The sequence below is a fragment of the Notolabrus celidotus genome, chromosome 8 (genome assembly GCF_009762535.1).
Source record: "Notolabrus celidotus isolate fNotCel1 chromosome 8, fNotCel1.pri, whole genome shotgun sequence".
NCBI classification, from domain to species: Eukaryota; Metazoa; Chordata; class Actinopteri; order Labriformes; family Labridae; genus Notolabrus; species Notolabrus celidotus.
Genome location: NC_048279.1, coordinates 28040504 through 28067029, shown reverse-complemented (window position 1 = coordinate 28067029; position 26526 = coordinate 28040504). Strand labels below are relative to the sequence as shown.

Sequence of the window (26526 nt, the reverse complement as noted above, 5' to 3'; positions counted from 1 at the left end):
ACAGAGCCTTTCAATAAATACAGACATTGTGTAATTATATGTTTGATTCACAATCTGTTAAGGCTTCAAATCCTACTATTGGAACTGAGTTGACTGCATCTATTGTGAGAATGTTACTGGCCAAACACAGATGAAGAATTATGCCATTGAATATTATTGAATAAGAGTTTTTGTTGCTACCTTCCCTCACCACATCTAATCCTCTAATCTTAACCCCTGCTACCGTCAGGAGTGAGGATCAGCTGAAATTACCTGACACCAAAAGGCAGCAAGTCCCACTGTGGGCAGACAGTACAAACACAGTGTTACCTACCCCAGACACAAGTTGGCACTTTCTTGTTTCGTTATTTGACTTTCTGAAACAGAAGAATTAGGTTTTTAGTGATGCCTCAAATCCTGCACTAAGACTGGTTTGAAAATCCAACTTTAATGGAATCTGCTAAGGTATTAGGATCAAAATATATCCAAGAGATAAATGAAAAGTTGATCTTAGTAAATATACATGTAGCATTATGAGTAAAAATACTCATTATGCAGAACGGCCTATTCCTGGATATGTATTGAATCACTGGATTAGCATCGCGTGCATTAGTATGTATTCAAGTGTACACACTAAACGGTGTAGCTGGTGCAATTGGTGCTTATTTTACATCTGAACAATATTCAAATGCAAAGAGATCAGTGTTTGCAAATGTAGTGGGATTATGGCCTAAAGCAGCATAACAAGGAATGACTATAATAGTACCTCTATACTATAGCACCATTAAAAACAGATGCCTACAAAGTGCCATGACAGACAAAGCAAACACAGGCAATTAAGGGCAGTTAGACCCACTCAACACTGTGGTTCTCCCAGATTTCAATACATCAGAAGAAGTCTGGAGGATTGTTTTGTGGCCAAAATTCTGAATTAGACGATATTATCCCTTGGTAGTTACATTTTTAAAGTTTATATCAATGCTAGACATCTAAACTTAGGCATTTTAGTATATTTTTTACGTATCAGTAAATCTTTAATTGGACTCATTAAAGTACCTTTGACATCACGTACAAGCTGCCTGTATGTCAAAGATAATCTGATATGTTCACAGTCATTATACACCTGATTCAGAGGCCATATTAAGTTGGTTCATGCACTTGTACTTGTGTGCAGGGTGTGTTTAAGCTCTGTTGGATATAATCAACCTGAATGTTTCTACAGACTGCACCATGAATTTAAAAAAATCAAGACCTTCAATTTCGATGCCAACACAGATCACTCACAGATATACTCTTAATTTTCTCTGTCTTCCTCAACTGCAACCACATGTTATTCTGAGCTAAAAAGCCCCAGCACCTTTCACACACCCTCTGTCATGTTTGACTTTGGAGAACACTGCACAGTTTCTTTGCACAAGTTTACACTTATGCAACAACCAAGTCGGCTTAAAAATGCAGGTTAGATCCTAGAGACAAACAAAGTTTACACTTCAGCAAGCAGTCAAGGTTTGAGTAACTTCTCTTTGTGCTGATTTCAGTCATGTCGAAAGAATTCAAGAGGTGGCCAGAAAGGCTGAGAGTCTCATGACAGTCATTTGTGGAAAACAGCTGAAAAGGAAGTCGAAGAACATTCTTGTTATTCTGCAAAGCGTCCGATTATGGCGTGTGTTTGCCAAAGTGATGATGGTCAGTTGGATTTCACGTTGAGGTCGCCTTTAGGAAACAAATTAATGACTCAACTGATTATTTGATTGTTGGAAAAATCTGTTGTAATTTCTGAGAAATTACTCTGTTAACAGATCGAATATTTTTCTCTGCTTTTTTTCCGATACAAAACAGGGAAGTTTATGCCCTTAAGGGCCTCTTTGATGATGAAAAGGAGCAATGTAAAAAATTGAGAGTCACTGTTGAACTGTTCATCACTCTGTGTAGCCTCTTACTGGGGTCATTAGTTGGCACTGCTGCATCTGAAGAATCTATTTTAAGTAAAAACTTAAGTACTTCAAAAGCAGTGACTCCAAACAAGAGGTACCTCTGCAGTTCAAGGGACCACCAGGGAGACTGCAAAATCTTGTTTCTGTTCATTATTTAAGATGAGGGGAGGAATAAACTCTCTTTTTTGTTACATTGCTGATCTGTCAGGCTTAAACATCATAATTAATAAACTGCAGGAAGACCCGGTTTTAACAATGTAATATTTTATTTTGTGGCTGCAAGTTGTATAAACTCCAGAGGAAGCAGATAAATAGACTATTGGTTAAAGTTAAGGATGATGGCTCCATTATCAACCTTCTGTCAAAGGTACAATTCCTGATTTATATAGAACAATGAAAAGACAATGGGCTTACAGCCATGATGGCAGTGCTTTTAGCAAATACATCATCTGCTAAATATTTTCCATTTTGACTATCTTAACTTGCATGTTAAGCTTCTAAAAGATTGTAACTACCATCAGATGTAGCCTATTCAAGGTAATGGAACATATTCAGGTTTGATCTGATGACGGCGCTAGTGGAAAAACTTATGACTGATCTTTGAATGGACGTACGATTTCAGGGAAATATGTCTGAGAATTTCAAAAACCATTCACCAAAAACCATCATGGTGGAACAAGAGTATGATTCAGGAGATCCCCTATGTAATAAAATTCAGTCATTAAACTCAACAAATGAGTATATTTTCAATGCAACCAGTGACAAAGTTGTTGAGATATTTTAATCTTGATCAAAATACCAAGCCATCTGTCTGACTGTATTCTGTGTTTGTTATTCTGTATTATCAATGCTGCCAATGTTTATCATTTAAAATGAATTCTCAATACCCTGAATTAGATTCTGGTAGGTGAATTATTTCATGTCATGTATCGTCTTGTCAAGACAGCTCCCTCTTGGCAATCCATTATACTCTTTTAAACTAATACAATCACTTCAATTTCTTCTCTTTCTTTTGTATCCAGTGGAGCTGAAGTGATCTAATGGATGAAGACAACAGTTGTCCGATTGATGACCTGTCACTTTAACAGAAGACTGGATTCGACAAGCTTGCAGATGTCTTTTATCCTGAGATCAAGAAGACTGGAGAAGGATTCATACAATGTCAGTATCCTGTAGGGGTCACATACATCCCACTCTATCACAGTGTGCTGCACCATGTTTGACTGTCATTGACTGTGTACCTGGATCAAAGGTAAGATTGGCATGATTGACATTTCTTTTTAAGCAGACTTTATGTAAGCTGCATGTTTTGCATGAAGGTACACACAAACACGCAGGTTCATGGTGCAGACAGACATCTCAAGGCTGCTGGTTTGAGTGATGATAGCAGCTGATTACATCAGTGTCCAGGGCTGTGAGGTGAACACAAACACACACACACACTGAGATAGGGCAGAGTGAACACACATACAAATCCCTCATGATGCAGGATGGCGATGAATCCTGTTTAATCGTGTGGTCAGAGTGTCCCAGGTGGGAGGGGTCAGACCTTCTTCTCAGGGCTATCTGTTACAGGTCAGTGGTTCAGCCTGATGACAATACAATAGCTGTATTTATTCATAGCAGACAAATCCAGAAGAATACACAATCACAAACCAAGGGGTTCACAGAGAATATGACTTATCCCCACTTAAACTGAATTAGCTTAAAATACAAACAGAGATATTGGACCACCCTGTTTATTTCAGAAAAAAATGTTACAATTCAAATTGTGATGTCTTCATTTTCCCAATAACTGTTACTTATTTTGTTTTAAACAGTAAAGAAGTCCACACAAATAGGCAACAATGGTTAAAGGTTGATCGTCAGTGGACCAAAAACAATAATTACAGATTACTCCTGATATTCCTGTATCTCTTTTTTTATGGCTTCAAGGATTTCCCCCAACTGTTTGTTGTTATCTTCAACCAACGTCAGAGAGAGCGCATTTTTTGACCTGTCTTCATACACCTCCAGAAAATAACAGGGTCAGCTGAGGAAATTACACACTGCTCAGCATGGTGGCCTTCGCTGTGTTTGTCTTAATGATTATTTTCATAGAGCAGAGGATTGCAGTGTATCATTGCTCTGTTGCCACTCACAATGACTTTTGTTTGCTTTTGTCTTTGTTATTTTGAAGTTTGTTTTGCTCATCCATCCCACAACAAAATGAACTCCCTAAATTGTAACTGACAGAACAAGGAACAAGTTCTGCTGCCTGGGACATGTCTGCACTGAATGAAAACCACAGTTAGTTAAACACATTAGAGCACATGCATTCATCAATTGGAACTAAACTCAATCAAAGGAGAAAATATCACAGCCAAATGTCTTCTTACTTTCTACAAATAGCTTTTATCTAACTCTTCATTCAGCAAAAGGAGAGAAACCTTTGGGTACCTACCTTGTTGCTGATTAACCAGTTAGTAGAAGCTTTTTAGTGACCACAGCAAGGTAAGCTAACTCGTGCTGAAACTGAAGTTCTACAAGTGCCATTTTGAGTCCTCGATGGTGGGACCAAGAAAGTCTAGTGTTGATCAAAACCTGTTACATCAATTATTGGTATGAAAAAAAATTGATGATGCATTAAGGAAGGGGCGGCGTGTGGATAGCAGCATGATTTCAGAAAACGTCAGTACAGTCAGATAAGCAAAGGTACCTAATCAACAACCTGTGTTGAAAAATGAAACCACTGCAGAAATGCAAAAAGAAGGTGCAGTTCCTTTAGTGTCCACTTGAGGCTAGCTCCAACAACAAAGGAAACCTCTGGAGAGCCCATGTTAAAATGCTAATTCTTAAAGTAGCATTACATGATCATTACAATTGCATGTTATCAGCCTGGTATAAAAATGGCTATGGTCTCAATAGCTCATTTCTTTATCCATACAAACTGAAGGGGAGGAGGGGGTGGTTTATGTCTTGTTCATTTTCATTAGACTGAAGCATTATCCATCTATAGGCATGAATAAAAGTGACTAATTTGACTGACAGGCAGGTGCATTTTAGTAATTTGCAAGTAGGTTGAAGGCCCACCTCAACTACACCTCTTGGCCGGTTTAAAGATAGTCCAAAATTGTTTGGAGTCAGCATGTCCATTATAGCGGGCGTTATATATTTCCTCAGAAAACAGTAGGGGATGTCAAAACCAGGGCCATGTTTTATAAAGTCTATGAGAAGAACCCCTTACATATGTTCTTTTATTTAACTTAAAGTTATATTTTTTGGCATTTTTGCCTTTACTCGAGAAGAAAGCTACAGAGAGACAGGAAATGGGGGGGAAGACATGCAGCAGGAGTCGAGCCTGCGACCGCAACTATGGCTTCTGTATATGGGGTGCGCACTTGAACCGCTAGGCCAACAGCACCTCAGAACCTCTTACATATTGAATTTTGTTTTACCATAACCAAAAAAGAATCCTGTTTCTAATCTTTTAATATTCAACCAGCATTTTACAACAGGAAGAGGTGTAAATTTCATGCTACTAGTAATTTTAGCTAGCCATCAGAATGTTAGCTATTAGCTAGTAGTTTGCTAGGAATTTATTATGCTAATGTTAGCTGTTGTGGCTCAGCTTAGTATAAAAATATTTAATATGGTCTTTCACCTTAAAATAACATATCATGTCACTGGATTCTTACTCCTATGTATTGTATTTTGAGTTGCGGGTCAATTAAGCATGAGAGAAGCTTCAAAAGGAAAGTGGCCTCTGTGTGGTTTAATTCAGGGGTTCCCGAACTTTCCAGCCCACGACCCCCAAAGTAGGGGTGCCAAAGATTTGCGACACCCACTCTCTCTCTCTCAAACTGATTAAATGTTGTGTCAAACGTCAACTAACCCAAACCTCTGGCAACAAAAAAGGAAAACTAACTCAAAATTTTTATTTGCAAAGTTTATTTCAAATTTAGTTGATATTTTTACCATAATGGGTAAAACATACCATTTTGGATTACTTGAAAAAATTAAAAAAGACATTCTGGAAGACCAATTAGTGTATTGCGACCCCCAGGGGGTCCTGACCCACGCATTGGGATCCCCTGGTTTAATTGACCCCAGCCCCCTCAAGCAGTAAGGTTTTTGACAATTAACCATTTCTTGACTCTATAACTGGGCACAGACAAAGTTATCTTAGTATGTTGAACAGAAAAATCGTCAATTTCGTCTGTTTCAAGCCCATTAATTCACAATGAGTGCAGCCTTAGCATCTTATATTTACATTAATCTGTTTCTGCTACTTTTGTCATTTATAATCTGAGAACATGAGACATTAGAAGGGACCATACATTCACGATCCAACACTGTCCATCATATCAGACGTCACTTCAGCCTCATCTTTGGTAAACAATAAGTGTTGAGGGTTTTTCTCCCTTTCCTCCCTCCCTTTCCATGTTCTCAACTTCTCCCTCTCAGGCCACAAGTGTTTGATTCGCTGTCTCGCCGTGCATAGTAATGAGAGAGGGACCGCGGGCTGCTTTTAAAAGAGCTGCTGCCTGCCTCTCCACAGAAAAGCAGCCAGAAAGGCAGAGAAAGGGAGGGAGAAGGAGAGACCTCAACGAGTGATTGGAGATTCATCGGAGTGCTTTGGGCGCACAGACGGAGTTGCACAATCAGCGCTGCAAAGGGACTCTAAAGGCAGGGAAACCATCAGCGCTCCTTCAGCTCAGTCATCTAACAGCTGCTGTTAGTGGATATTAAACACACATCGGAAGACTTTTGTTAATTGCTCTGGGGTTTTTTTTACGCAAAGAGACCACTTGGAAAGCTCGGATTTTGAGGAGAGCATCTTACTTTTGAAGACATGCAGCGGTGCACGGCGGTGCTGCTTTTGTTAGTGGTGGCCTTATTTTTCCTAAATGCAGAAGGTAAACTCAAAGGTTTGTTCCAAATTCTTAGTTTTCGATAGAAGTGTTAAGAAACTTTGTTGTTTTGCACTTAATCTGAGGTTATGCAACGAATAAAAAATATGCTGAGACGTGTTTACTTACACATCTTTGCATCATTATGTGCGCATGAACGCAACGATTAAGAAACTAAGTTCAAAATCCATCTTCTGTGGAGAGTTTGATTGGATTTGCTTCCAAAAATCCACAAACTCCCAGCACAGGCTGTGAAAACAGTAACTTAGTTGAAGTGGTTTGTTTGCTTGCATGATTTTACATAACCAATGTACCACCTGCTGCATGCATCTGACTCCTAATCTTATTTTAAAAGACCATAACAATTTTACACTATGTTACGTCCTTGACTTATTACATTTACTTACATTGACACATTCCCGCAACTACAGTGTAATAGTGAATATTTCTGTGCTATCTCATCAAGTCTCATCCTGAGACTAAAATTGGCATTTCAAGCTTCTCTGCACCCTGAACACCACTCTGCGTGTTTCTGTGAATCTATTGAAGTTCAGCATATGTAGCTGAAATAATTCAGAACTAGTATTCATGAGGGGAAGTCTGAGGTAAAGACTGAAGACCTGAGGTATTACATGAGATAAAATGCAATTGTTTCTTTTTAGATAAACTGATATATTGAGAAAGGAAATTCCAAGAAACATTTTTTGAGAATCTTAGAAGACTTGAAACTTAAATCTGCATTTGTATTTTTTCTGGAAAATTGTATTTCTGTGTTGTCCAGGTCTTTTTGGTTTAGAAGGGGAACCTATCATCCTAGATTTAGCATATGCGGTCCTTTTTCTTTTGAGTTGATCCAGAATGTTCTTATTTTCATCACTCAGCAGGGCTCTACATTATAAGGTTCATGTCTTAAGTGAGGTGACCCTATTTCTACACATGGACCAATGCACTGAAGCCCTTCCTCCTTCCATGGACCTTCTAGTATATATGGATATTTTAACCCCACTGTCCACCTTTTTATTGGCCTTTATATGTGCTGAATGCTGGCACCAATGTGTGGCTAGTGACAGATTTAGTGGCCAGCGGTGGTGAGGACAGATAGCTGGTGATGGATGAAGGAAACCTTGGACTCTCCAGGTCATCACCTCCCGTCAAGAATAAAAACAACCCTGCAAAACTCATTTCCTCTGCCTTTTATACAGCAGCATAAAGTCACCACAAGTAGTTAACTGGATTTCATGCTGGACAAAGATGATGAAATGTAAAGCTTCTTGAACGGTGTGACCGCATGTAACCTCATTTGAAAACGTGCATGCATTTGTTTTAACTGTTTATGGTGCAAGAATACTTGACATTCTTTATAGAGTCTCATTAGAAAGCTGCAAATGTGGGTTTTGTTTTTAAGCCAGGCTTTACTGGTATTTTTTTCATTTTTCTTTCCCTTTGACTTTAATATATACTCAGTTATTTTTAGCATTTGTTTGTGACTTAACTGCAGTCCTGTTTGTAAAGCATGTGATGTTTCAGCAGTGAGGTATCAGACTTAAAATTCTGGCACTGCTAATCCTCTCTTGTCAGTGTGTGCTCCAAAGATAAACTGTTGGCTGATTTGGAGCCAATTTGCTGTCAGATCATGAAGTATTAACTTTTCTATCACTTAAATCGCTGTGTCAGTTTCCCGGCTTGGAGTAATTCTGAGGTAAACTTTAATAATGTGTCACAAAGTTGTGTTTTCACCTGATCCGTTTCCGTTACTTTGAAATCATGAGTACATTCATGTGTGATGTTAAAGGCTGTCATATATTTGTGTGTTTGAACAGCCTACAAGTGCAGGTGCACCAGGAAAGGACCAAAGATCAGATACATGGATGTACAGAAGCTGGAGATCAAACCCAAACACCCTTACTGCCAAGAGAAGATGATATTGTGAGTCTTTTTCAGACTTCTTAATTTTTCCTCTCAACTATCTAGTATCTGTCCACTTCACTCCAATTTCACCTTATTTCCTCTCCTTAATTTTCTCTTCAACCTCTTCTCTTCTTCCACCCTGGACTCCAATAGCTCATAAAATCACAGTGTGTGTTCCTGCTTGACATAAAGACACACAACTGTCACTTTTTTCCGACTATCTACCAAAATACTATCAAATATGTTTGACAGCTTTACAGTAGTTATCCAAACACCCCGCCAGGGTTATAGTTACAAGTTGCATTAATCTGATGTTTTAATTTAGCCCACAGTAAAGAGTGAGGAAAGACTTGACTGGTGGAACAATGGGACATTTTCCAGAACTTTCCAGAAAGTCTAGTTACTCTCTACAGTCTTATAAAGCATTATTTTCAGACATTTTATCACACTGTAAAGATCTGACCTTTGACCCATAAAATTCTGGCTCGAGCAAACAGACATCTTTTATGTTCAAATCAAGCCATTGAGAAATGCTGCATGAATCTTTGCGATGATAACCAGGCCTGTCTTTTCAGAGTGCTCCAAACACCCTGAAAGCAGCCTGTGGTGCTCAGATACACTAAACCCCTCTGAGTAAATATACTGACATTCTAAAGACAGCATGTTCTGTATGTTTTATAAAATGTGATCTTGGGTCAACTCTCGTGTGACGCTAGAAATGTGAGCTGTGATTTCATGCTTTGAATCATGTAAAGTTCTCTGTCAGGAGGGGACAACAGATGGGATGTTATGTCAGCCTCTCTGGAGTCGGCCTGCTGTTCGAACTCTGCTGCCACCTGCTGGAGGATTATAATATCACACATACGGTTAACAGCAGCAATGACAGATGAACAGACCATGTGGTTGTGAAATACAGCATGAATGTGTTTACACAGTCACATATGTCCATTTTACAGAAGAAAAGGAAAGTCTTTTCAATATTAGTAATTAGATTTAATTCATTAAGACTAATGTAAGTGTTGGGGTTAGTGATACTGGGGTTCATGTGAGGTTGAGGGAAGGGGACATTACAAGGACTAAGATTTTTGACAGATCGCTGAGGAAATTTAAAACCTTGAATTTAAAGGTCAAATACTTTCTCTTCTTTAATAAAAGCACTTTCATTTTAATTAGTGAAAGCAAATATCACACATGCATACAAAATCAGAGACATAATGTTCTCAACAGGACCAGCACATAAAGCATTATAAAGGTAAAAACAAAACAGGTAATGAATACCACATAGCAAACAGCAACAATAAGACACTCCTGAAAATTACTTAAAATGACTCGCAAAAAAAAATCTGAGGATTGTATTGTGATTTCTACCGATTTAAGGATGTTTCTTTGGGCTCTCAGAACTTAGGAGATTAATTTTCTCTCCGTCTTTTATTTAACATTTTATTCAAACGTATTACCCAGCTTTCTATCTTATCAGCCAGCTGTGTTAAAGACTTGATTCTGATAGTTGAAAACCCCATAACATCAGTAATTAATTCTTAATTTAAAAGGCAACACTATAGAGAAAACCTGAGAACACACGTCATGTCAAATCAGTTTCTGTAAATGAGTCCAGCACTTTTCACCTCTGTTTGCTGAAACTAAGACAAAAATGCTATTTTCTGTTGATCTCAAGAGCCGACAGGGTGAGCAAGACCCCAATGTGGGTCAGTGGGGGGCTGTCAACTACAAAAGTCTAAATAAAGTGGTCTTCACAATTACAGATGTCAGAATTAAAGTTTGAAAATGTGTGAAGTGGGTTTCAATCAGTGAATAAAGGACATTAAAAAAAAAAGGTCAATATCCAGGTCAAATAACCAGAAGTGATACATTCTGTTTATGTCCACTCACAGGTCTGTCTCTCTGTCTGTTTGTGTTCCCCACTGACAGTAGTTATTTAAGGCTGCTCTATTAGCATGAGATGGGGGCCACCAGCTGCTGGTGCCCAGTGAAAAATGAGTCTCAGCGGGCTCCGGAAAGCCACAAAAAGAAAGAGAGTAGGAGAGAAATGAGCGAGAGAGTCCCCCCTCTGGCCTTTGTTGTGACCGTTTGGCTTACGCTGCTCAGTTTGGCATTCAGAGCGACCACTACAGACTACACACACAAGCCTGGAGCTCCCAGTTGTCCCTGTTAACTACGTATATCATTGTTTCTTCCTCTGTCTCTCATCCCATCTTAATTCTCTGTAATATTATTTCTCACTTCTGATGTATATTAATTGTTCCTTTTTTTTGTTTCTTTTATCAGTTTATTTTCCTATGATTTAAAAGAACATTTCTTTTTATTTTATAATACACTGTTTGAGTGTTTTATTTTATCTGTCTTATGATTTTACCACAATAAAAGTACACTTGTGTTATCATCATAATGTACACTTGTTATCAGGAGTAGAACAAAGCACATTAATTCATTTAAAAGTTCCATATTTCATTACAAAATAGATACAAGTAATTCATGAACACAAATTAAAAGTTTTTTTATGATGTTTTTTGTGGTTATCAAGTTCATTTGAGGCACTTTGTAAACTCCCTATACAATGATTATTATATTTGTCTTTCTTATCTTTATATTAACTAAAGTAACTTTGAATTAAAGGCTGCCAATTGGCTGCAGTTGAATAAAAAGTAAATTGTTTTTTGCCGTAAATGTTGCGTTATAGAAGTTTAAAGTAGCGTAAAATGAGAGCACTCTTTTCCCCTTTCCTCCTTTGCCGTTACATTCTTCCTCTATCCCCCTCAGTCTTTTCTTTCCCTCCCTTGACCATGCTTATGTAACATTTAGCAAACAATATTAGCCTTTAGAGCCGGTGCCTGCTCTGAAGCTGCCCAGGTGAATTATAATGAGGGGGAAGTAAAGCTCACATCAAAACAGAAATTGGGTTAAATTTCCTCTCAGCTGAGCGGTCGTGGATAATCATTTTGGGTGTGTTTATTTCAGCCATGCAGAGTCGATCGGCATTCATGCATACAAAGACTTTCATGTATTGCTACCAAACACACATTCACAGATCATTTCAAAGCATACACAGCTGTCCGGCTAAACCTCAAATAGCCAAACAAAGTGACAGCTGAATGAGCAGGGAAATAGATGCAAACCTCTCTAATCTAATCTCTATATCTGGTGAATGCAGAGTTTTTATTGAGAGTCCAGTCTTTTCTCTTCCAGTCAACTCATTTAACATTCATGGTTTGGTGAGTCTTTGAGTGTGTCACAGGCTGGAGAGGCCCCATGGCACTGTGGGAGTTTTTTCCCACATTTCTCTTGTTTGGCCTGAATATGCCACATGCAGGCAGACTGTCTCTACCGCTGCCTTAAGCAGAGGGTAACGGACGGACCGCTCGGCTCAATGAGCTTAGATGTCACATATTTAAGTGGCAGCTCCATAATATTATGTCTTTGCCAAGTAACTGTCTGATCGCCCTGTGCATGCTGGTCTTTTGAATCGAGAGGTTATTTAACTGCGGAAATGTTATTGAAGGCACTTTGGAATAGCAGAAAGGCAGAAGGGCAAAAATGACCAGTCGCTGTAGATAAGATTTCAACTAGCTTTCAGAGAGATTTTAAAACACACAAACTGGGTTTTTACTTTATTTAGCTCCATTTAAGTCCACGCAAAAACATACTCAAACATGGCTCTTTATATGCATGTTCTGAAAAACCATTGACGACACCACAGTTGTCTATTTCGCCAAACAAACAGTGCAGCCCAATTTAACTATGACACTGAGTTATTGTGTTTTGGGTTGGTATTATAAAATATTTACCACCTTCTTCCTATATTTTCCTCACTAGATATTTCTGCAGTAGAATACAGTTTGAAGTCACATATATTTTGCGTGTTATCCTGTAATTTCATGTATTTTCTCATTATTTTGAGTGTATAATGGAACTATTCATGAAGCTATAAAACTATTCATAAAGCTATAAAACTACAAGAGTTGCCTTATTGAACCTTAAGAGCTTCAGTTATCAGAGTGAGTATGTATGACTGAAAATTGTACGTGTTGTAAGTATTTTAATTCTTGTTTTTGTGCTCTCTACCAGTGTGACGATGGAGAATGTGGCTCGGTTCAAAGGTCAGGAGTATTGTCTTCATCCCAAACTCCAGAGCACCAAGAATCTGGTCAAATGGTTCCGCATCTGGAAGGACAAACACAGGTATATGTCCATTAATTCATCATCGATAAATCAAACAAAGAGATTTGTCTTACTGTAACTTTTTGCTCCATTTAGTGTAAAACTGTTGAACTTTGTAGAGGGTTTAGCTGTCAAAGGGCCAGGTATTACAGTCTGGGGTTAGCAGGGAGATGTCCAGACTTTATGACAGAGGTGGCCTAACTTGGACACTAACTGATTTCATCTTTCAGTTTCCTCCAATCGTATCTACTTTAACTAGAAACATTAAAGTAAAGTCACATATTATACTGTTATTCATGTTTTTTTTAAACTCTAAACAGTAACAGGACTGAGTGGCAACATTTTAATCTCCTAGACTTCCTGTTTGAAGACTCAAAAAAGATGCTTGTCCATAGTCACCTCTTAAAGTTCTTTAAAAAGGACATTTGCTCCAAAATTAAAGGCAAGAAGCCACTATCAGCCTGTTGCAACACATCCCAAATAATTATTTTAATATAGCGTATCGACTTAAATTTAAGACAAGTTATTGACCTTTAAATGTATCTGGAAAAAGTGGGATCATCATATATTCAGGGTTTTGTAAATAAATGCCAAGATAGTCAGTAAAACCCTAGCAATTGAGACCAGACATCACTCACTGCTGCAGCACCAGGAGAATCAAAGGTGGAGAGACGTGATAAACAGAGCAAAGTAGCACAGAAGTAGGACAAATTACCTTATAACTGAGGTGGAGTTATGGTTGCTTTTTTTTAAAGAAAAAAGCTATGCAGCAGAGTTGTTACACTAATGTCAAATAAACAAGAAAAACCTTGCCTTGTAGTGTAATGTCTGAATATGTTGACCACATAAAAAGTACCCCAAATGCATGTGAGTACATGCTCATTACCTGAGCCGTCATTCATTTGTGAGACTTTAGGTTATTTTAATTAGTATGGTGTTTCATTACCAATACTTGGATGCTGTATTTACAAACCTGATCATTTTAATTTTATTTAACTGTGACAATTTAGTTTTAAGACATTAAAAACATTACTTTATTTTATGATGATGTTTAAATATACACTTCCATTGTTTTATTCAATGCATATGTTTTATTATTATTATTTTCATTTAAAACTGTTGTCTTATTAAAAAGAAGATTTGGTCTTCAAAAAGTTTATTTTTTTTAAATGAGTCTTGAAAAGTTGGGGCATGTCTTACAATCAGGGTTGTTTCATATTTGGTTCAATAGGGTAAGTCTCTTACGTCACTAGCCAAACAGCCAATCATGATTTAGGATTTGGGGGTGGGGCCAGGGGTGGCCAATCAGAATTCAGGGGACTGTACCACCCCTGGCCACCCTTCTTGACACACACATGAACAGAGCTCAGAGAAGAGTGGGAATTTGACTTAAACATAACAGGAGTTTCATTAAAAGTGTTCTCAATGTAACTTTTTGCTCAGTAGTTAAACATGTTAAACAATGTAATAATCTTGTCAGCATTTTTTCACTGCTCCCAAAAGACACAATAGATACAATTTAAACCCAATTTTCCATATAGATCTACCTGTTATTAACCCTCGTCCTGACTTGTAGATTTGTTCAGTGTTTTTTTATTCCGTGGTGCCGTGATGATTTCTTTTGTTGAGCTTTCTCAACCTCTACATGAGGAGGTCAGAAGTCAGGGACAGGCACAGACAAAAGCTCTGTGGAGGAGGAAGCAAGGATTGTGTTTTGTGCTGAGTACAAAAGATAATTTCCTATAGTCTGCTTTCAAACCCCCTTTCACCCAGAAGGTTAACAAATTGAATCCAAGAGAAAGCATTATCAGTTTGTGCAGAGACTTGAGTAAAACACAAATGAGGGTGGAAGCTTAAGATGCATATGAATACATTTTTACTTTTAAAACCAGCAAAATGTTTGAAGTTAGAGAGAATTAACTCCCGTTTTGTTTTGTTTTCCACAGGGTGTACGAAGCCTAAAACTTGCTACAAAGCACACGTGGCTTAAGTGAGACAAAACACAAGATGACAACACCACCGGGACTGTTTCTTTGGGAAGTGCAAGGTGTAATCTACAATCAAACTGTACTTCTCCCTCTTTTGCCTGAAATCTGTACAGCACATTAAGAGATATCTTTAGTTTGTATACGTAAACGCTGGTGGTTTTAGTCGGCCATCTATCTAGTCACAGTCACTCACCTCTCCTGTCTTTACAACTGTAGTCATACTTGTCAAATAGACGACCAGACGCCACCATCTGTGTTCAGACAGTCGTTGGTTTTGTTCAGGTTTTACTTAAAGGGACTTTTGTTTCTGCAGAAACAGGCAGACTTCCCTTTGAAAATGGATTGTGGGTGTTTCAGCTGTTCCGATGCCAACATGAAACTTCTGTTAACCCAGTTTTGGAAGGGGGGAGGGGGTACATACATTAAGGGAAAGGCAGTGATTGTGCAGTTACATTTATTTTATCAGTTGCTATAGTTCAGTCATATGTGTCAAAAAACAAGCAGCCACTCTCAGCTGTGTTCATCTAGTAAATTAAGATCCATAATCCAGAATACAAATAGTTTATTTGTACCTCCTCTACATACATTGCAGTCTGTGGAGATGATTTAAAAAGTAAGATGTGTTTTACAAATAGACTGTAGAAAAGAGTGGAAGTAACCAGTGTGGGGTCACTCATTAATGTGTGGCATCAAGTTTGTCATTTGCAGCTGAAACTTGGTTTTTGAAGCCAGAAGTGACTTTATTTTGAGAAGAGATTAAATACACATAACTACACCTCTATACTGATCTCCAGGTCCCTTTGCTACAGACTTAAACGGCTTTATGTTGACAACATTCTCAAAACAGGACCATAATTTACTAAATAAATTACATGCTGTATTGACAAAGGCTTGGATGTGTGGATTTAGATCATAAACTCAACTGAGGTAGAATTTAATTGAGAAGTATGGTCGTTTCCTGATTGAATTCTACTGCTACACAGTTGGATGGAGTCGCCCCCTGCTGGCCATTTAACAGAATGCAACCCAAAAGCACATCTGCTTAGCAGTAACTTTACTGACTCAGAGGCAGTATCCACCTCTTTCATATGGTCTGTGTTATTCATGGTTAAGGGATTATTGAATCACATTTTTCTTAATAAATAACCTGCTACGTTACTTCTTTTGGAACACATCATAAAGGGTGAGGCTGGTAATATTCTTATTTTTGTCAATGTTAACCATTATCCCAATGAAAAGGTCCAACTCAACACTGTGTTACTCCACTTTTCAACGCAATCTGCCCCAAGCCCTTTAACTATTTTAAAGACGCATACCTGTCAAACATATCAGAAATAAAAATGTTCATCTGGTAAAAGCTTAATAGCTTCCTGTGACAGCTAAACACTGGAAGCATCACTAATATAGGGCTAAAAGGTGTGTCTATTGGGGACTACTTAAGGCTGCAGATAAGTACAAATTGGTGCTTGTGGGTATTTACCATAGAGATCATGTATATGGTGATAAATAACCATATATTAGTGACACTGCATGTTCACTAGTTTTCTTTGAAATAATCAGGATCCAAGCTGGAGAAGAATATGTTTCATCAGGCTTTAGACACACAAAAAATACTTAGTGGTAGGAGCAATTTATTGTTGGTTATGAAAGGATTTGTTGACAATGAGAAAATACAGAATAAAGTCCCACTTATCCTATAAATTATGCTGTGGGCAGTGTTTTGAGCAATACACTTTGGAATGGAAAAAAAAATACTCTTTGAAAGTTGACTATTCTGTTGGGAACTCCATCATTTGACTCGTTCTTACTGCTCACATACAAAACAAAACGTATGAACTACATTCATATTCAGATTAAGGCTTTTCAGTTATCTGCGTGTGATGATCCACGGCTCGTCCACAATTTTGTCCTTGCAAGGGGATACCCTGAACACCTCGGTCATACATGACATTGTTACACATGCCTACACTTTTTAACATTTACATTAGGGTTGTTTTTTTGTTGCCACGAAACAGGAACTATTCAAGAATACATCTTCATGCATACAAAAATACAACTTACCCTTTATCTTTTGAAGAATGTGCATTACTCCTGTTTTATATCTTATAAATAAATATATATAAAGAAGCATTTTTGTAAATGAACTAGTATAGCCTATATGTTAGTGAGAATAAATTCACCTTAAGACAAAGTAGACTTTATAGTGTCATGTATATTATATTACTGCAGTATAATTTTTCAGTTTGTTTATTTGTTTATTTGTTTTTCTTTTGTATTTAAATCTTGGTTTGGTAACAGATATTTGGAGAGTGAGTGTTTGGAAATGCCCACCAGACACACACTTAAACATTCCATTGAGTGTAAAACTATAAAAACAGCAATAAAGTGTCTACAGAGCAGCTTGTGTTTGGGTTTCTTTCACTGACTCGACCGTGATCATCCAAACTGGACTAAGGTGTAAGATGGGTTATGGGGAAGGAAGACAAAGATGGAGTTCTCTCATATTGAAATGCTGTGACAGCTCTTCCACCAGGTGGTGGTATAGATCAGCTGATTTTTTTATGAGGCTGAGGGCAGGAGAGCGATTAAATGAACATGAAGATTTAACAAATCAGAAGAGTTTTCTGTGTACATTTCATAGATTGGGGATTAGACAAGGAAACTATTTTGCAAACTTGTCAACTCATATGTAATTGTCAAGGTAAAGAAGGCAATTAAATTACATTAAAAAGTACCTGTAACAACTTTATTAACAAGTTTATTATTAGTACTATATTTGAGAATTAAGGGAGTTAAATTAAAGTTTAAGAATTAATATAATTTGTAGACTTACAATAATGTAATTTTAAGATGATTGATGTATTATATTAAGTATAGTACTACATTGGTTCTTTTTGTCTATATTCACAACTTTTTTTTTCTTATCATCTATAAATAAAATATACAAAAGTTCTTTAGTTTAATTAATGTCATATGTGGACAGCTAGCCTCTTTGATATGAGTAGTCTCTGGAGCCATAACTACAAGTTGAAGTACTTAACATTCAAAGGTTTTAAATAAAAGAAGAGTCACTGTCAGAATAATTTCAGTTCATTTGCATGTGATCATCTCTTAGTTGAGAAAACGTATCTACTCATGCAAAGTGAAACTTGAATGAAAGCTCCAGAAAGGAAGCATCGTAGTGGATTTTAAAATAAAAGTGAAGGTAAGACCAATATTTATATTTTTTTGAGTGGTGTTCTGCAAAATATTGGACATAGAAAATGTGAAATGAGAAGAATCACACAAAAAAATCCACGCACATACATAAAAGTAGTTATGTTAAAGTACAGAGTGCCTTTCCAGTAAGGAAAGCATCATAAAGGCCATTATAAGATACTTTTCAATAGAGAAACTATCTTGCCATCTAGAAACAAAATGGAGCTTCCTTTCACTGTGAAAGTGTGGTGAAGTTTCCAATCACAGTGAACCTCCTATCCTACAAAATGCTGTTCCTCAACTGGATGAACTGTGATTATGTACCATACAGGGCACCCAGCGTGATAAAGATAAGATACGATAAGATATTACTTTATTGATCCCCGGGGGGGAATTCAGATGTTGCAGCAACCCAGACATAAGTACAATCAAGAGAAAGTTCTAATAAGTAAAATAAAATAAGTAAACTAAAAATAGATAAATAAAGATAGAATACAATTCCAATATGAACAATGTTATAAATGGAATTTAGATAAATACAATCATTACAAATTGATTAAATAGAAGTAATTACAGGCAGTATTAAAAATGTTTCAGTAGTGACAGATTGACATGGTGTGATTATGGTTGGTAATGACAGATTAAGCAATATAATAAGTAAATATGGGTATATAATATGACCGTAAGTTGTAGTAAGCAATAATACTGTAATATAACATAATATAATGTAGCAAAGGTTGCCCAATAGAATGCCCTTCTTTAATATAAGTCATTGATTGCTGAAAAAAAAACCCCACTAAAAATAAACCTAATTATGGAACAAAATCAAATATAAATTGAAAAAAAGAAATGAATGCACTGGTTGCTACTATAAGATGAAGTGGCTGCACTATGAACATCCGATCTATTTTTTTATTGTTTGTCTTAGTACATCACCAACCTTGTCCATTACTCCTTGGCTTTTAACCCAGCATGAGAATTGTGTGGTAGCTGTCTCTGTCTGTTCTTTTATTTGATTTTAATTTGCTCTTACATTGTTTTTTATTCTATTTATTTTTTGTTTTTACAGTGTTTTATTTGTTTTATCATGATTCTTTTACTTTATTCTATTTTATTTAACTTATTTTAGCTCACTGTGGAGCACTTTGCTAAACTTGATTGTTTTTTAAAATTTGCTATATAAATGAAGTGGATTGGATACCTATAGTAACTTCTGACACAGACACTGCTGAGTTGATTAAAGTATCGCCGCTGAAGACAAAAAATAAATCAAGTGATAGTTATATATTTTTTGTTTGTGTGCTTGAAGTTTGTTGTCTTTGCATGTCTGCTGTCTCTTGAGGGCGGGGTCAGCATTTGGCAGGTTCGTCCCTTGAGGGTGTGTGAATGTGTGTGTGTGTGAATGTGTGTGTGTGTGCTTATGTGAGTGAGAGAGACTCGCTGAGCAACGACCTGCAAACGGGCATCCGAGCCAGTCCGAGTAAAAAAACAGGAACCACATTATTTGCGAGTGTCTTCTTGCAATGTTCCCGACAACACTTCTCCTCCGTGTGATTTGATCTCATCGAAGTCGCCGTCTCTCCGCGCCTCGCCTCCTGAATCCAGAGCAGAAATTGATGCATCTTTGCTCCGCGTTCCTGTTTGTTTTGACCTGGTAAGGTAACCTGGATTAGCTCGCTTTGCTAACAGCGCTTCTTCTGCTTCACTCAGCATCTTAGGAGCTAACGCTAGCCTGCTAAGCTAACTATGTCTGACGCTTAGTGTTGCCTTTTTAATGAAGTAATTCCTCCTTGGGTGGTTTGTGAATTTTTCTGCCGCAGTTGTGTCTTTATTTAGAGTGTAACATTAAAGTGCACAGCGGGGTGTTAAGACACGGCTTCAGTTGTTGTTCAGTTGGGAGCTAACGGCTAAGTGTTAGCATGCGAGGCAGTTCCATCACATCTGTGGCTCCTCCGCACAGAGGAGGAACTTTGAGACGGAAACACAAATGTTATCCTTAATAATTTAACATTTTAGCGCTTTGCTTGTCACCTGCAGACATGTACAGTCTTGTTTAGATTTTCTGTGCATTAATTTGATGCTGTAGTTATTAATACTCTGTGTTTATGTCTGAAGAATGTGAAGGAGAATCATCTGATTCAGACGTGAATACTGTACATCCTGTGTTTCCTGCGTCGGAACTTCTTGTTCTGCTAAGCTGGTGCCGGTAGTTTCGCTTTCTACTTTGACTCTTTCTGGAAAAAGCTTTATTACCCTCAACCTCACTGCATTTATCTGTGCTGGAATGTTCTGGTATTTTAAGGCATTGGAGGACTTTTGTGCCAGTGGTGCTCAGATTTGGATGCGCAAAAAAAAAAAACGATATGTCGACGTGGATTTAAGCCTGACTTTTATTTCTGGGCTCTCTGAAATCCTCTGCACATTGCATAATGTTCTCCAGCTATTGGGCTGCTTTATGCAAGGATTGGGCTTTCCATATGTTGTACTATAGACATAAGGTACACTGAAGAGTACAGTCTTACACCTCAGCATCCCTGGCCACTAGTCCACTTGAAGACCTAATATGGTTCATGAATTCTACTATTACATAGCCACTATTGTTTAAAATGTACTGACCAAGCAGCAACCTCCGGTCTCAAAATATGAAGCCCATGCAGAAGTGTTATAAACTGCAGTTCATTGAGTGTCCACTGGCTGCAGAAACACTGGTAACCAAATACACACTGTAGCTGTTGGCGAGGAGGCTCAAAGTCCACCTCTTTACATCACACTAGCTTGAATGCAGTTAGGTTGAGTTCAGCATTTCCAATATGGCTCCCACCGACGATTGGCTTCAGAACAGCTCTTCAGAAACAGATGGGTGATGTCACGGACACTACATTATATATACAGTCTATGGTTTTGACACAGAGGTTATATTTCTACTCTGTTTATAACTGAGGTAATAATGGGTGGTGATTTTGTGCTAGAGAGTCCATTATATTGCTGTGGTTCTTCAACATCTTGCACCTGTTTTCAGAATTACCACCCAGCCACTCAGCTCTTTATGAACGCAAAATATTTCTGGTGTAAATATAGCCCATGCAAAGCAGCGTGATGCCAACGCAGCCATCATTCTTGCTCCTTTCTTAACACTAGAAGGGTCAGAAATCCATTTCTACTAGAGAGGCCATGGGAGGTCATTCGACTGCTCAATTCCAAATTGTATTATCTGTTATGATAAATAACAATATAGAGAGTGATGTGTTTATTATTTAAGGATATACTGTGGCCTTCCTAGTGTAAATCATCAGTGGTATTGGCTGTATATACGCTACGTTTCTTCCACAAATCAATGTACTGTTTTTATCATTTTATATGCAAACTGGCAGTTTTCAAAGTGCAAAACATTAGAGACAATCATAAATTAATGGATAATGACTGCGTAAATGTTGTCCAACTCCACTTCTACAAACTACAGTCTCTCAATAGTAAAGATTTTGTGAAATGGATACCTCTCTCATTATTATTTTTAAAGGCAGAACCACAGCAGAGCTGTTCTATTCGACCACAAATTGTAACCAATGCTACTGACTAGCAAGTGTTTGTCATGGTATATATGAATCACTCATTATTGAAGTAATTTTAAGAGTTATACCCTGATGAAGTATACTTGTTGTGAAAGTTTGGTTTGTATTCACATTTTAAGGTTCAAGAGATCAGTGTTTTGGCAGCAGCAACAAGCAAAATATGCTGACAACAAGAATCAGTTCCTTTTCATAATTCTCATGATTTATGATTTTATCAGATGGGCTCATGCAGAAAACATCCTGTTAGCTTAGTAAAGTTTAACCTGTTAGCAAAAACACCATGTGACTGTGTAAGAGACAGCAGGTATGTCTATTGACAGACTGGAGTAAAGGTCAACTGTACCGTGGTGCTGATGTTGGAAAAGTGTTAGCAGACTGCTGCTGAGTCAGCTAGTGTAATACACTTTGTATTGGCGGGGTTATACGGTCAGCTGCAAGTGTAAGCTCTCCTCAGATCAAGTGATACAGTCTAGTTCTTCCAAATATCCTGCTGTGAAAATGAACATGATCAGGGATTCAGGGAATTTGTCCCTGAAGTTAAACCTGATGTTACAATGATATGCTGGAAAATGTTGCAGCTCCACGGTAACGTTTAGATGCATCAGATTGAGTCCAGGGCTGTCCTATTGAACTGCATTAGTGTGAGGCAGACAGGCCTGCAACCAACATTTCATTATATTATGAGTCAATCTGAGGAGTAATTGATGGCATCCTGGTATCTGAGTGTAGCCAGTTTCTGCTCTGTTTCCAGCAGAGGACGTCTGTTTCATATCACACGCCTGTACCTTCCGCTGTTTCTTGTCTGCTTCTAGATCCTCCTACAGATTGAAGACAGAAACACTCAGATATTAGTCACCGTATTAATTACTGTATCAGTCATTTTGTCTTTTCCCCTGATATACTAAAAATATCTGGAACAGGGGACATCAGTGTCCTTGACACACAAAAACAAACAATATCAAAACGTAAAATGTTCAGTTTTCTGCTATTTGTGACAAAAATACGACCGCAAATCCCGTTTGAAAAAAAAAGAAGAATATTTGTAACATTTTTCATATATTAACAAGACAAAGCAAATACAATCAAACAAATGCTCAGATGTGGTGTGACAAATGTAATTTATAATAATAAAAATGAAATGAATTAAATAACAGATAAAGAAATTAATAGAAAACATGAAGAAAAATTTTGTTGAAAACTGACTTAAAATGAAAAAATAAGTGAAAAGAAAAAATATATGTTTGCACATGTAGAAATATTTTGATTTATTCATTTGAAAAAAAACTTAAATATTTTGCCTATTATCTAAGTAAGTTTATTAACTCTTGTTCACAATGCTTGTGTCAGATTTAGCAAGGTATACCTTTCAATCTGCCAACTTTGATGAAGTCCAGAGATCAGTGAAAGAGAGCCTTGCAGATAAAGCCCAGCTTGGGTCCCAAAACAAAGTTTAGAAACACTATGATAGAATAGCAATACCAAAATGAGTGATTCATTTTATTAGTATGATTTGTATTGTTGCGTTAGCTCAGTGATAATGCTAATAAGACTCAATGTCAGTCAGACAATTGAGGCATTCCCATAATCATCATTTATCCAGCCTGACCTGCAGACTTTTACGTGAGGGATCTCATGCACAGACCAAACGTGTCAAAACTCACCAGCCCCCCCGCTGTGTGAGATAAGGCTGTGTACGTAAGATGACCCATAGATTTAATATGGAGGAAAACACACACACACACACACACAGCAGTCACAGCAGTGTCATAACCACACAGCTGCCTGCTGTGTGGGATTGTTGTTGCCAGGTCAGTGAGTGGTTGTTTTAGACTCTGTGGACAGGGGCCAAACTAAACCAAGTGTGGTCCAAATCTCAAAAGCTGGTTCCACACTGCCAGAAATTCACCAGATTTAATCCCTCTGCTTGTGTTAACACCTGTATGGAGATGTGCCGAAAAATCTCACTTGTTGTCAGTTAGAATCTGATTAAATTTTAAAATGAAGCCTTTAACTATAAGATAGAGATAAGGACGTACAGAAGAATGAACTGTGATTTAAACAGTAATCAAAGCAGTTCAACTGGATGAAATAACAATGACCAGAAAGGGAATCTTATAATCTGACAAGAAGCCTTGGAAGATTATCTCCTGGTGTACATTACGCCAAAATGGGCCAGAGGCAGTTTCACACAGCGTGGCACTGACCTGGCCCCAAGATTGTGCAAATACAGATCTTCCATTAGACAGCTGAAATAACAAAAGCTTCTGCAGGGGAGAGCATCTTTTATTGATGTGTTGTTGTGCTTCCAGAGAAAAGGCTTCAGGGAGAGTTTCCTTTCATATCCTGGACTCTAACTTTACCAAAAAGAGTTCTGTTATCAATCATTCAGACGCATAATACGGAAATAAGACACCAACAAATGTTGGATGTTGAGATACCAGTTATTCTAAAGAAGAGGAGGAAGCAATGTGACCTAAAAACAATTAATTAATTTTCCATCAATTATTTCTTCACTAAGCTTTGGTGGAAGCAGTCACATCTTGAAATGAGAATTTGCTAAGGCTATGAGAGAGAGAGAGAGAGAGAGAGAGAGAGAGAGAGAGAGAGAGAGAGAGAGAGAGAGAGAGAGAGAGAGAGAGAGAGAGAGAGAGAGAGAGAGAGAGAGAGAGAGAGAGAGAGAGAGAGAGAGAGAGAGAGATTTTTTTAAGCCAAAATGATGTCCTCTCCAGAGAACGGATGTGTGAAAATGTTCCCTGCCTGGGTGAATGCATGAAAATGTACATTTACAATTTGATCTGTACTGGAGTTTGTTTTTTGAGAGAACAGCTGAAACAATCAGTGAAATAATTAATCACTCTGCAGACAATTTTTATTGTCTAATTAGAACAAATAATCTTCTCCTGTTACATCCTTTCAAATGTGACATTTCATTTAAAAATCATCTTTGAAATTGAATGAAATGTTGAAAGTCTTGATTTAGTATCAAAATATCAATATGATAATATGTCATTGCCCTGACCTGTGTGATAACAATCATTGACCGCAGAGTCACACATGATACTGTCCATCGTATTGACAATGAGGGGTGTAACGCTGTCTGTTGTCTTCTTGCTTACTGCTATGTATCTACTCTTACTCAGTTGTAATCATTCTTGAGTGACGACATGACATGGTTTTACGCGTAGTCAGCTCGCTGACCTCCTTGCACACGGTAAAACAACCATGACGCTCTGCTGCACTCGTATATTGAGAACAACAGAATACCTGATTTCACACAATACAACAATTCCTGTCTCTGAGTCACATGACTACCAGAGCCACGTAGGACGGCAAAACTAACAGGTAACAAATACAGGAAATAAACCAGCGAAACAATATTCTAACAATTTAAATTAATAAAGTAATATAAACAGCTTACTGTTAAATGGCGCTTACAAGGGGTAAATGCATTCCTACATGCTACAAACTAGCGTGATGCGCAGGACTTCCACCGCTGATCATAGAAAGGTATTTTGTGTTTTAAGCCGTACACAAGATCTTTACGTTGAGTGGAATTAAATTCAATCAGGATTAATTTAGGATTCAGGGGCCATTACAAATCACTGAGCAGGTTTCTATATGTATATATTGGATTTATGGGATTTGGAATAATTTTCATAAAATTCCTTTTTTCACTAAGTGGTCAATCCCACCAATATTGTCCTTTTTGAGTATACTCCACAGTTGTAGTCATGGCAAGTGAAGGAGCAGAGGAACATTATAACCCTCCTGCATCTTGGAAGTCATATGTATGGGAGCATTTTGGTTTCCCTGTGAAATACAGTGAATGCTGAATGTGCTTGAGCCACATTATGAAATTCCGTCGCGCACCCACTAGACCAGAAGCCGTCAATACGCGGGCCGCATCAGGCCGCCTATTTGTGGCCCCCGAACTGTTATTCCTTCACTCTGTGTTTTGGTCGGGTCACCCCGTGTTTACCGGGATTTTTTTCTCCATGTCAACGATACACAGAGGCTGTTACTGGGTCACTTAGAGTCCAATGCTGCGAGTGCAATTTTTAACTTTCACTTTCGTTTATGGAGCAGTTCGCATGTTGGCACTTTGCCAGCTGTAGGACCCTAGAATAAAGCGGTGTGTTCACAGTTTGCTGCTCAAAGAAAAGTGGACGGTGAAAATCAGCAAATGAAAGAAGAATGGAGTAAAACTTTTGAAGTTCCTCTGCTCCTTCACTTGCCATGCCATGAAATGCAGTGAATGAGGCAGGACTGGGCCCACAGATAGGATGCTTTGCACATGCAGTACATTTTGAGTTGAATGTTGTTTTTATTTAATGGGCAAAGTGTTTTACAAAATAAATAGAGGGACAAAGTTATATTTGTCTTGTCTTCTTTCTTTTTTTTTTTTTTGTTGATCCGAAAAATGATCCGATCCGTGGCTCAAATCCGTGATACGATCCGAACCATGAGTTTTTTGATCCGTTGCACCCCTACTTATTTTCATAACCATTGATTTGGTGTGAAAAGCTTTTTTTTTTATTTTTTTACTATTGTTAGAAAACAGAATGGAATTATGTTTAGTTTTCATAGTTGTACATTTTGAATTGCTTATTTATTTATTTATTTATTTATTTATTTAATTAAATGTTAAATGTATTTATACATTTTTGTCTATTTATTATTATTTATTTATTTATTTATTTATTTAATTGTTTTTACCCATCAAGGAAAAGACTTGAAATGCTTGAGTATCCCAAAAAAGTAATGGTACCATCCTGTGCTTGCTGGTGACTGAAGTGATCTAGGATAGAGGGAATAGGTATAAGGGCACTACCAGGCACTATCAAATGTGCCCGGATTAAACCAGAGTGATCACATTACTGGA

At 37.6% G+C, this 26526-nt stretch overlaps 2 protein-coding genes across 10 annotated transcripts in view; both read left to right on the top strand.

Moving 5' to 3' along the window:
* The first annotated feature begins 6306 nt into the window (after window positions 1-6306).
* On the top strand, window positions 6307-17276 carry cxcl14 (chemokine (C-X-C motif) ligand 14). Of its 2 annotated transcripts, none has more exons than XM_034690538.1 (4): window positions 6307-6823; window positions 8626-8731; window positions 12797-12910; window positions 14836-17276. In XM_034690538.1, the coding sequence occupies exons 1-4, from the start codon at window positions 6748-6750 to the stop codon at window positions 14849-14851; spliced, it is 312 nt and encodes a 103-aa protein (XP_034546429.1). In that variant the 5' UTR covers window positions 6307-6747; the 3' UTR covers window positions 14852-17276. The 2 variants fall into 2 exon arrangements, with proteins under 2 accessions (XP_034546429.1, XP_034546430.1); XM_034690539.1 differs by having other exon boundaries at window positions 6367-6811.
* Window positions 17277-19282: 2006 nt separating this feature from the next.
* The window catches only part of fam13b (family with sequence similarity 13 member B), an 81994-nt gene continuing 74750 nt past the window's right edge, over window positions 19283-26526 (top strand). For 3 of the 8 annotated variants that reach the window (XM_034689406.1, XM_034689401.1, XM_034689405.1), the window contains exon 1: window positions 19445-19729. The gene's annotated coding sequence lies outside the window, so the exon portion shown is untranslated. Of the gene's footprint in view, window positions 19730-26526 lie in introns of all 8 variants that reach the window. The other 5 variants (XM_034689408.1, XM_034689409.1, XM_034689407.1 and 2 more) reach the window with 3 other exon arrangements.

Bases quoted from the DNA above. Each gene is read 5' to 3' on its own strand.
- cxcl14 (XM_034690538.1), top strand. From the start codon at position 6,748: ATGCAGCGGTGCACGGCGGTGCTGCTTTTGTTAGTGGTGGCCTTATTT. The intron at 6,824-8,625 runs GTTTGTTCCAAA...GTGTTTGAACAG, and splicing joins TGCAGAAGGTAAACTCAAAG to CCTACAAGTGCAGGTGCACC. The intron at 8,732-12,796 runs GTGAGTCTTTTT...GCTCTCTACCAG, and splicing joins TGCCAAGAGAAGATGATATT to TGTGACGATGGAGAATGTGG.